At 35.9% G+C, this 12,253-nt stretch overlaps 2 protein-coding genes across 2 annotated transcripts in view; one reads left to right on the top strand and one right to left on the bottom strand.

Annotated features, from left to right (window-relative positions):
* Positions 1–291: 291 nt before the first annotated feature.
* Positions 292–7,091, bottom strand: LOC107707603 (coiled-coil domain-containing protein 89). The gene is made up of 7 exons (XM_016511680.1): positions 6,876–7,091; positions 4,018–4,490; positions 3,527–3,657; positions 2,026–2,162; positions 1,618–1,694; positions 783–882; positions 292–700 (listed from the first exon to the last, which is right to left on the bottom strand). Exons 1-7 carry the CDS (start codon positions 6,933–6,935, stop codon positions 614–616), a joined length of 1,065 nt encoding a protein of 354 aa, XP_016367166.1. The 5' UTR covers positions 6,936–7,091; the 3' UTR covers positions 292–613.
* A 2,247-nt stretch (positions 7,092–9,338) lies between these two features.
* Positions 9,339–12,253, top strand: part of LOC107707600 (low-density lipoprotein receptor-related protein 2-like) — a 129,243-nt gene continuing 126,328 nt past the window's right edge. Inside the window, exon 1 of the mRNA XM_016511677.1 lies at positions 9,339–9,465. Within this exon, the coding sequence (XP_016367163.1) occupies positions 9,369–9,465 (97 nt within the window). The 5' untranslated portion in view covers positions 9,339–9,368. The remainder of the gene's footprint in view (positions 9,466–12,253) is intronic.

Below are 12,253 nucleotides of genomic sequence, written 5' to 3'. Positions count from 1 at the left end.
TGGAGGTATATTAATAATATTTAAGTGTAAGACATTTACATTCAGAGACCATGTTGATGAATTGTGATCCATTTAAATTATTCCTTAAATTTTCTTTACTTGGTCTTAAAACCCTGAATTATCTGATAAGCATCATATGATATAATCATCTTGGTTGGAGAGAGCAAAAAAAAAAAAGCTGTGGGATTTCAAAACCTAAATTTGCAAATTAGTTTAAAATTCCCTTATTTGAAAGGCAATATTTGACTTGATATGTAAAGCTCACAATGATCAGAGATTTTTCAATGAATCGCAATCAGGTGATTTTCTAATAATCATGACAGAGCCTTTGACAGTCGACACTAAACCACAGTGGAAGTTTAAAAATGCTACTTTTATTTACAAAAATCACAGTTTAGCCAAAACAACCTATTTGCAAACTATCAAACTCCCCTACAGAAATACTTTAAACTGCCCACTACTGACAGAAGACATTCTCTTAAAATCTCATTTCACCTTTGTCTTCTGGTTCATTATATACAACTGCTCCATGTGCGATGAGCCAGTGGTCTTTGCTATATTATGGCTGATTTTGATGATGGTTTGATGATGATGATGGAAAGGGATGGATGGCTCAGATGATCATGTGCCGAAGTTTGCAGTTTAACTCCTTCTCCTTCTCAAGCAGTCCACTGCTGTGCTTTTTAAATGCCTCAAACTCCTAAAAATGTGATATGTAGAAACATTGATATGCTACTGAGACCAAAATGTCCAATATACATACAGGTTTTCTTTTAGCAGACCTTTTTCAACTCATTGCAGGTGTCCTCTGCCCTCTCTAAGGCGTCCTGTAGTTCCTTCACTCTTAATTCACTGTTCACAGTTGCTGCTTCCTTTTCAAACCTGATTAAAAAATAAATTAAAAACTCGAGAAAGACAAACGAAGCAAGTAATGCATTATTTTATGGACATTGATCATTTCATGTGCGAACAGAAACTCATAAAGTAAGTCAAATATCCTGAACTGATCTTTTATCTGTTGTATTGGTTTATGGCAAAGGAATAGTTCATCCAAATTTACCCTCATGTCATTCTGACCATGTATTATTTTCTTTCTACCTTTATGAGACTGCCTTTATCATACATTTATGGTGCTTTCTTTAGTCTGACAGTGGTATTCTTTATCTACTGTCCTCGAATGGAAAAAGAAGCATTCTGCCGAAAATAAAATGTTATGTTTCATGGAAGGAAAAAGGAAAAAATTACAGGTTTGGAATGACTTGAATCTGCGTAAATGATAATGAAAGTTTCACTTTTGGGTGAATTACTCCTTTAATAAACATGGCATGTGTTATTTATACAAAAAGACGATGTAACTACAGAAGAGTCAAGTTTTAAATAGGAAAAATATCGAAACTCTTTGGTCATTTTTGAGCGAGATGCTAATGGTCTAATCAGATTCAATTATCTGTGCTAAGCTACAGCTAAAAGTGCTACCGCCAGACCCGGAGATCAGCTGAATGGATTCGAAAACGGTAAAACTCAACTGTTTAACTCTAGGGGAGATGGAAAATGAGCCTATTTTCAAAAATAGTGGAGTGTTCCTTTAAAGCATAAAAGTTGTTTTGAGATTCATACCTGTTTTCTGCATCTAGTCTGCCGTTCTCAGCTTCCTGTCTTTTCCGCTCCAGCTCCTGATTTTCAGCTTGCTTGTCCTTTAACACATTGCAATGAAATCATTACAACCCCATCTGAAAACAAACAGTAATGTAACTGATAATTAATAATGAATCTAGGGTAACAAACAATACATCCTTTTTTTCCCCAGACATGTCCTGGACAGGATATCTAAATTGCCTAAAATGTATGGGTTTTGGCTTTGTTTTGCTATTGTTTTCATACTTGTTGAAGGTAATGACTTAAATGTAGTTTGACCAATAGCATGCAGGCATTGTACATAATCGACCAATCGTGGCATGCAAGAAGGTGGAATCTAACAAAGAACAGTTAAAGCAATGCAAATATGCATTATTTTTTATTGCTCACCAGTATAATTTTCCCACGCTGCATTGAGAGATCTATAAGATCATCCTTTTCCTTCACGAGTTTCTCCAGTCTCTCTTGAGTGTCTGTCTCTCTCATTGATTCTTTTTCCTGAGTTTGTCTTAGTTTGAAATCCAACTCTGTTGGAAAGAAATGTGTGAGGTGTTTAACAGTGTGCAAGTAACAACTGGACGACTACACAAATTTAAAGACATTTGTTCGTGCTTAGCATAGTCCACATCATTTAAATTCTCAACTAGCTTCTCAACTAGCTTTGTGTCAGGACATTAAAGGGGTCATAGGATGCCCATTTTCCACAAGTTGATATGATTCTTTGGGGTCTTAATGAAAAGTTTGTATCATAGTTTGGTTAAAATTTCTCAATGGTAGTGTAAAAAAATACCTTTTTTACCCTGTCAAAAACAGCTCTTTTCAGAGCATGCAGATTTGTAGCATTTTCCTTTAAATGTTAATGAGCTCTGCTGACCCCGCCCCTCTCTTCCGAGCCGCTCTCTGAGACGGTTTACTTTAGCCACATTCATCGTGAAACTTGCTGATTAGCACATTATTAGGAAAGGCGATTTGCAAAGATTCGTTAAAAAAACCTTACACTCACTTCTTCTGTAGGAGAAGCTGGATCACGAATGATTCGCGCGAACATAGATGGATTTATGTAGATCGGGGGCGCATTCCCCTTATCATTTTAGGGTGGTTGTGTACACACACTGCCAAACACACATTTCAGTTCAAACAACTTGTAAAAGTGCATGTAGCATTATATGACCCCTTAACATAAAAACATTTTCATTACTTTAAATAAAATAAATGCTAACTAAAATAAAAAAATATATATATTTCAACTTTTTGGCAACATTTCTCGTTTTCATTTAGTTTAGCTTCATGCACTAATATAACTAAAATTAAAACTGGAACAAAAACTATATAGACATTAAAAAACAGAAGCAAATAAATTAGCAAAAACAATTAAATTACTAAAATGGAATATGTAACAAATTCAAATTATGAAAAAAACACCATTTTAAATGTCATCAACTTGCAAAAACGACAATTATGATTCTTACAAAGTTTGTTATTATTGATTGGCTTTGGTGAAATAAAGCAATAAGCCCCAAGAAGCCGTGGTTTACAGTGAATTTATAACAGCTAAGGGGCGTTGTTAGGCACGACGAGAAGTGGAACCCCTTTAGCTGTTATAAATTCACTGTAAACCACGGCTTCATGGGGATTATTGTTTTTATAAAACGGTTATTCCATATACGTAGTAAGGTTTCAAAGTGTAATGATATTAATAAAAACATTATTCTCCCAACAAACAATGTAGTTCCTCAGAATCAGTTGTGGTTGCAACAAAGTGGTTGCCGAGCAACACACAAACGTAAACAAAGGTGTATGTTTGTAGAGTAATTTACAACAGCTTCAAACGTGGCTCAGCCAATCAGAATCAAGGACCGGAACTATCCGTTTTATAATATTGAATACATACCTGCACACATCTCTACAGCATTCTTCAGTTGTTTTTGTGTGTCGCTCAGTTCGTTCTTCAAAGAGGCCTCTTTAATCTGATGGAGGTTGATCAGTTCTTTCAGTTTAATCTGGAAACCTGTTGTTTTCTCCCTGTTGGGATCATAAAGATTAAATCCAAATATACTTATTGTACTTATTTCACTGAATCGTATAAAGTAAACAGTAACCGTCAACTTTTTCAGTTCTGGAACTATTTTTCCCATTCATTTTCTCCATATGCATTTTTAAAAAATGAATCAATAAATTGCTCTAATAATCATGAGTTTGTAAAAACTTGAAAAAAAAAAAACAGCTGGGTCTCTGTTCAGCATTATGAATTCTATGTTCTATTTAGTTTTTACCAGAAATATGGCAATTAAGCATTTTTTTATCATTAAAAATGTATTTCTCTATGGAGATCAATGAGGTTTTTACTTCCAGAACAGACTGAAACCGAGAACCGTTCCTTACTGATACTCTGTTTCTAGTATCTTATGTTGCTCTGCCAAGTCCTTGAGCTCTTGAGTCAGTTTGAGGATGGTCTTCTCTTTTTCTTGCACTTCCTCACTGAAAAGCGTTTCATTTTCCTTTCTGAGTCTCTCGCTCTCTTTCTCCAGCTTCACATTCTGGCTCTTGTACTCGTTCTTGAAGTTGATCAGCTCTCGGTGGTTGGAGGCCAGGTGCATGAATCTCTGCTCCAGCAGTTCGGATTTCTTCCTCTCGTTCTCCAGCTCCAGCTGCACATTGGCTCTCAGGTTCTCCAGCTCTGCGTTGATCTTCTCCAGAGCCTGACAGCGCACAAGCATCTCGTCTGCTCTCTGTTTCAGGATGCAGATGAGAGTAGACTGCTCATCGATTCTTGATCGCAGCACTTCTGCTTCCGTCCTTTCTTCCTGGGAGAGACTACGGAGCTTTTCCAGTGCTTGGTGCACATCGTCCATATCCTTATAGGAAGGATTAAGAACTGGGGTTAAACCTGTGCTAATACAAGTCATTATATTTAACAACACAAGAAGTGATTTCTGCTTAAATGAAATTATCTAAGAACCCATTTTCAGAGATGCATGAAATGAATAATTGGCTGTAGATGGGTTTTTAAAGCCAGATACTGATATTTAGAGAAAAGGTTGTCCAATAGCTGATACAGTACATTTGCCAGTATAACACATTTAAAGGAATAGTTCACCCAAAAATGAACATTTGCTGAAAATGTACTCACCCTCAGGCCATCCAAGATATTCCATTAATAAATCATAGCACATGCAAAATTGCTGAATTTAAATTACATTAAAACATTTATTTGTTTATTACAATATTTACTCAAAAATATTTTTAAATCATTTAGAAAATGTTTGTGCACTGACAAAGCTGTTGGAAGAATGACTCAAAATGACAAAATATTTTGATTAATCAGCCTGGATGAAATCCTGGATGGATTTCTTGTACTGTGTCACATTGGCACTGTAAATTACATAACTGTTTTTTTTTTTAATTATTATTATTATAAGAGCCAGTGATACATTTACATTTATTCGTTTAGCAGATGCTTTATCCAAAACAACTTACAATTAAAAAATACAAGCGATTCAAAACAAGGAGGCAAAAAACACAGGAAGTGCTCGCAATACAAAGTTTCTGAATGATTTCTTTCCATGGATGTTTTTCCAGGTATAATCAGGCAAAAGGGAAAATGGGGCTTTGGCTCCACCTTTCTGCCACTCCAGCAGGAAATGGGACTGGACCATTTCAGTCAGGATGGAGGGTCACATTCACCTGTTGCTAGTTTTGAGGATGCATTTTATTATTAGTTTAGTTATGGATACAGCTGTATGATCATTTAAAAATGATGGGTATTATTCAGAGGTGTGTTTTGTTTAGGTTTCATCACTAAATGTTGTTTTTTAATACTCACCTCCCATGATTTTGGTCGACTCAGGTCTATATCCTGTTTGTATGAGCCTTATTTGGGATTTTTTTTTTTTTTTTTAATAATGTTATTTTTTTATTTAGTATTTGTTCATCAGGGTAGGGCCTCTATTTTATTTTAGAGGCATTACAATCATATATTTTTGCCAGTTTTCATTGGTTTACCCATTTCATCATGATTGTTATTCATTTATTTTTTGCTAAACATTTTATTTTTGATAGCTACACTTAAAAAAATAAAATAAAAGCCTTTCTTTTTTTTTCACACTGCTTGTGACCTGACTTCACCTAGTCTGCTCCATTACACAAGTAACCACAATAAACCTACACTTGGATGCACAAGTCAAGCAAGAGCCTAATATATACTGATGGCAGATTTTAAATAAAGGCTTATCTGAGTTTTCAGAACTAGGGTAATTGTTGGGGCAAGTTGTCACATGTTTGAAATATATAAAAATTATTAATATAATTTTGTTCAGTGTACTGTAATATTTCTTGACCAAAACAATGGCATTTTTGCAAGTTCCACTATGCATTTTTGCTTGCATTATGCTGTTTATGCCCATTGTGACAACTTACCCCATTCAGTGTGACGCCACTGAGGCATGCTATGAAAAAAAAGTCGATGCGTGTTATATATGATCTGTATTGTTTATTTTTATTTTCTTAAGCAGTATCGGTGGAAATGTTCAAGTTGTGTGTCAACGAAACGGAATTAGGGGAAGTAACATAAATTCATTGAAAATATTAAATAGGGTTAAAAAAAAATGTGACAACAAACCCCGATATGTTTACCCTACTTGGAGATTATTGGTTTTAAAGCTCACAAACTGCAAGTAGAGTATCGCGCCTTAGCTATTATAAAGCAAAACTATTAATTCAATTTTAAAATTAAATAAGTATAAAAAAACAGATTTTTTTATTTAATTTTTTTTTAGCAATGCGCGAGTATCGGTGGAAATGTTCAAGTTGTGTGTCAACGAAACGGAATTAGGGGAAGTAACATAAATTCATTGAAAATATTAAATAGGGTTAAAAAAAAATGTGACAACAAACCCCGATATGTTTACCCTACTTGGAGATTATTGGTTTTAAAGCTCACAAACTGCAAGTAGAGTATCGCGCCTGAGCTATTACAAAGCAAAACTATTAATTCAATTTTAAAATGAAATAAGTATAAAAAAAACGATTTTTATTTTTTAAATTTTTTTTAGCAATGCGCGACCAGTTGCTTTGCTATTGTTTGGGCGAATTATGTGTTTCAAACCACGATTTTATCACAAACACAAAATCAAAACAGTCGGTGGTTGATCGATTTTGTCAGGCAAACAGAGATCATGCGTGTCAGTCGCTGAAATGGGCGTAAACAGTTTTGTATGAACATCACACGCTCTCCAACGTACCTGTTTAGTGTCTTTGATCATCGTTTTGAGGTCTATTGGGATTTTCTGTGGAGATGTCATGTTGAATCTTTCAAGGCTGTGTTTTGCAGGGAAAAAAACAGGTTTCTTCACAAAGGCGTCTCTACCGCAATGAGCTGCAGTGATCCTACAGCTTGTGGCGATTCAAAGTTTCCCCGGTTGCCCCTAGCAACAGCGAATTTCGTCGCGATTATTTTGCGTGTTTTTCCCCTTCGATAGACTACATTTGAGAATGTAATTCAGCATTTTCAAAATCGACTAACATTTATAACACGCCCTGTTGTTCTAGATATGTATGTTTTGTGTTTTCCCCCTCAGGTTAAACAGATAGGGCTGAAAATGCAGGTGTAGTGCTCGAGTTCTACCACTAGATGTCGCCACGACTCCTCTTTGGTGTATGAAGATACTGGTTCGAAAGGTGCAGAATTGTTTTTTACACATTTGCATTAGGTTGATTAGAAGAGTAAAGAATAAAGAATTATTTTGATTAGCATTACGTTATAATCTACAGCTGTAGCTCTGTTGAAAAAAAATAAAATCAACAGACTGTTCTTATGGTTTGCTTTCGAGTTTTCACAGCGGGTAAACAACTAAGCCAGCCAAGATCTTCAAACCATCTTAGGCTGGTTTAAGATGTTTTATTCAGTGGGAGCTCTTTAATTATAAAGTGAGGATCACAGGACATAAAAGGCTCACTTTAACACACAAGTGGCCCAAAAGGATCACTTATTAGCTAAGCATGAGATCTTTAACTTGCCTTATAGAAATTCACTGACCTTAAGTAACGCATTTAAAACCGTGTTCTGCATTATTTGAGTCCGGGCTACTCAGCCTATTGAAAACTTGAACTTGTGCTCAATCTTGAGAATCCGAGACAGCTGTGGGTTCTTATCAATAATCATTTAAATTAACAAGTCTCTTTTTTTGCTAATTGCAAAAATATTGACTCGAGTGTCCAACCTTAGAAGTATCATGCTGTGGTTTCACAACAGACTCTACAAAAACCACAGTCAATTTGTTATTATTGAATTAGCCTGTTGTTACATATTAGAAGCACAAGTTTAAAAAGTTACAAATTAATTTGTTTAAAAAACGTGGTTGACCATGTTTTTTTTTTAATATCCATTGCCACTAGTGGCTGATGCCTGTTAAGATGCTAGCTGTGTTTTGGAACATAGTAGTTAAACCATAGTAACTGGTTTAAGCTGGTCATTAACTGTTGAAAGCTGGTCATTAGGTGGCTGATCACCACTGCCTTAAGCTGGTATGACAATGATGTCACAATATTTCTTAAAATTGACTAAAAAAATCTGCACTGTCTATTGACAAACCTGTCATTAGATTTTGAAAACGACTTTTGGCTGAATGGTCATTTCTATTAATTGTTCAATCAGACACAAGTTTAAATAGGAAGCTTAAATTTGCTGCCCTAAACGTGAAGTAAAATAACCAAAGGCTACACACTGCAATTACCGATCAAGAGTATCAAGTTGGTTACGCAGTACACGTAGCAAGGTGTATATATATATATATACACACACACACACACACACACACGTTGTGTTTCCATGTTTTATGGACAAGTACAAACTATATGTGCTATTGCCCTACACCAACCCTACCCCTAAACTTACCCCTTACAGGAAACTTTGTGCATTTTTACTTTCTCAAAAAAACTAATTCTGTATGATTTATAAGCTTGTTTCCTCATGGGGACCTCAAAAATGTCCCCACAAGGTCAAAATTTACTAGTATTACTATCCTTGTGGGGACATTTGGTCCCCATAACGTGATAAATACCAGGTACACACACACACACACACACAAAAACAAGTAGATAGAATAGAAAAAAACAGAAAGCTAGTGTTTGTTTGTTTGTTTGTCTTTTAAATAAAAAAAAGAAGATAAATATAGATAAAGTAGAATTAAAATAGAATAGAAAGTGCTAGAGTTAGAGGGTCAAATAAATGTATATATATATACTAATACTATATTATACTAATATATTAGGCCATTTTGAGATTATCAGATAAGCTTGATTATTTTATGTCAGAAAATCTCTCAAATAAATTTCTCAACCTGCCATTCATTCCGTTGCAGAATCGGGGAACATGCAAATGAGCAACAGGTATCTCAGTAAATAAAGAAATGTATAATAATTATTATTATTTATAACAGTCATTAGATTTTTAATTTTATTATTCTAATTTATTATTAGTAGTAGTATTATAACAACAGCAATAATACCAGTGATTTGTAAATATTTCACATACTGTGACTGCACCATCCACATATTATGTAGTCTAGTCAGTGAGCTCCACAGGTTCCTGGGAGCTAGTTAAGGATTTGATCCTGTGGGTCGAGTTGGGGGGGTTGGGGGGCGTCATGAGCACGCCCTTTTTCATCAGCCCGGGACAAGTGAGTGAGAGCCACTTCACTGCAGCTCAGTCCCAAGAGCTCCATCTGGCCGGCTTCATGAGGGGCTGGACACACCAGCCGGGACCGTGCGTCACAATGCACCTACAACTTCTCCTCATTATAACTTTATGTGTGCTTCATTGCGATTGTCAAGGTACGGTGCGACTTTTATTATTAACTTGTTTCGTATCATAGCCTATTTGTTTTAGATACGGTCCCTTAGTGCGACTTTTCTAACAATAGACATAACGGGCAAGTAACTTTGCATTATATGACAATTACTCTGGTTTAACTGACCTACGTAATTGGGGAAAAGTGTAATTAGATTCTCACTTTTTTGTGGAAAAATAAACAATCGCTCATCGAATAACGGTGCGAATAACGGCATTGTTATTTATAATGAACGGATTTTCGCTCAAAATAAAATTAGATCGTGAAAATAACACCTATATGTGACAGAACAAGTATTTGTTTAAAAAAAAAATGTTTTAAGTTGAATATCAACAACATTGCTGCTGTGGCGCACAAAGCCTCGCTCAGACAGATTTGCGTGAGGCTCTCGGAGAACTTTTGCATGGGCTTTGGCGTTGCTAGGTAACAGAGACGAGCATGTGACTTGAAGACAATCTCTAGCAGGACCACAAGCTGCTGGTGCAAAGCAAATTCAACACGTTTCTGCGCTCGGGCATGTTTCTAAAAGACTTAACCAGTCTGCGAGGAGGGGCGGTAGAGTTTGAGACGCGCGTTTTGCCGCGTTGCGGTCGGTTAGTGAGTTGACAGCAACAGGTTGCTCTGTGTGGTTGCATGGCTAGAGCTTCTCGAAATGTAATCTGCTTTCTTTTTGCCCAACCCTTAGTATGTAAGCTTCTTATGTGAATCAAGCAACTAATTACTCAGCAGCTGCCGTTCAAGACTACCATTGCTGCTCCTGAATCCCTCTGTTATCCTAGTGAAAATTAGCTGTGGTTGTCTATATTGAGATTAAACAGTCTTGTGTTCATTTGTTTATTGGGAGAATTGGGATGGTTGCGTTAAAAAAAAGCGAATTAAATTAAAATTTACTGACCATTGTGACCTTGAGGCGTCAAAATCACATCTTCTCGCACAGTCTTTTGGGTAAGTAAGTTTGTGTCAGGTTTAAATTTGTGGCTTGATTGATCTCCTCAGAAATGCGAGCCAGGAATGAGTTCCAGTAATCCAGCTTTATTCAGCATGTGTTTTGGAGGAAATGGCCAAAGGGTCTTGATGGAGGGGGGGACAGGTTACTTTCTCTAATCCGCTGAGCTTCACTTCCCGTTGGTTCCTCCGGCTCTCAGTTTCAGACCTGAGGGTCAAAGGTCTTTGAAGGTAGTTACTGGTTACCTTGTTTGGCATGATGCATTTTAATTTAAACTTGGACTTTTTTTGAAAAACCCTGAGTTGGCACAATCTAAACAGTTTTGACACCTCATGTCATGATGTTTATTAACCAACTTGTGAAACCGTCCTTTGTAAATGAATATGAGTGTTACTCATTGCCTGCAAATGTGATGATGCCGCTGATTCATAACTTGTTTTTAAATTATTTTTCACTTCCATTAGTCACGTATTAGCCATCTTTGGATTACAATGATTAAAAGGACACTTTCACTCAGTGTCACATTCACCAGCGGCCTTTTTTTTTTATTATGCGCAGCCATGGGTGCAGACAATACCGTGAAGATCAGCGAACAATGATATCTCATTCAGTAGGCTCAATCAGATGTGGATCAGTGAGGGGCCTCATGATCTGTACCAGGATTTCCATGCACAAAAAAAGAGTGGAAATCAGTTTGATGCTGGACAGAGGACCTTATCTGAACCTGGCTGTCAGCAAGCTTTAAAGTGCATAACTTAAACACTTTTGCATTTCACTGTTTAAAACGGTAAACATCTATTTAAGCTTGTTTCCACCACAGATTAATATATATATATATATATATATATATACATATATATATATAGATAGATAGATAAAGGCAGTAACAACTTCTTATCTTAAAATTCAGACTTTTTTCTCAATTGCGAGTTTATATCTCGCGATTCTTTTTTTCTCAGAATTGTGAGGTTCTGAAATCTGACTTTTTTCTCAGAATTGTGAGTTTACATCTCACAATTCTTTTTCTTCCGTGGAATTATAAAAAAAAAAGGTAATTGTGACTTTTATCTCACCAAATCTATTTTGCAGTTATGAGTTTACATCTCACAATTCCTTGTTTATATCTTGAAATACTGAATTTTATATCTTGTAATTCTGACTTTTTCTCAGAATTGCTAGAAAAAAATTCGGAATCGTGAGATAAAAAGTCCCAGTTATCGATCTTATTTTTTAATCCTGTGGTGGAAACAAACTTCTATAAACAATCCCATTTTAGCAATAATGTCTAACACTTTCAAACTACTTATAGGCCTACATTCTATAAATGTAATCATTTTGCAGTGTACTTCAGATATTTATATCGTCACATAATGTAAACTATATTATTGCCCGACAATATTTAAAGGGTTAGTTCACCCCAAAATGAAAATTCTGTCATTAATTACTCACCCTCATGTTGTTCCAAACCCGTAAGACCTTCGTTCATCTTCGGAACACGAATTAAGATATTTTTGATGAAATGTGAGAGCTCTCAGACCCTGCATAGACAGCAACGCAACTGAAATGTTCCCAGGTCCAGAAATGTAGTAAGGACATCGGTAAAACAGTCCATGTGACATCAGTGGCTCAACTTCAGTTTTGCGAAGCTACGAGAATACTTTTTGTGCGCAAAGAAAACAAAAAAGTAACATAATTTATTAAACAATTATTCTCCCCCGAGTTACGTCTTCCGTCATTTTGGAGAGTACCCAAGAGCGTAATCGATGTAACCAGCGCTGTTTACGTTCGGAGGAGAAAGCGCGCGCATGAACGTAATCTGCGTAAT

This window comes from Sinocyclocheilus rhinocerous, unplaced genomic scaffold (assembly GCF_001515625.1).
Source record: "Sinocyclocheilus rhinocerous isolate Xijiao unplaced genomic scaffold, SAMN03320098_v1.1 scaffold2400, whole genome shotgun sequence".
Lineage (NCBI taxonomy): Eukaryota > Metazoa > Chordata > Actinopteri > Cypriniformes > Cyprinidae > Sinocyclocheilus > Sinocyclocheilus rhinocerous.
The sequence above is the reverse complement of the archived record's forward strand: the minus strand, read 5'-3'. Positions and strand labels throughout refer to the sequence as shown.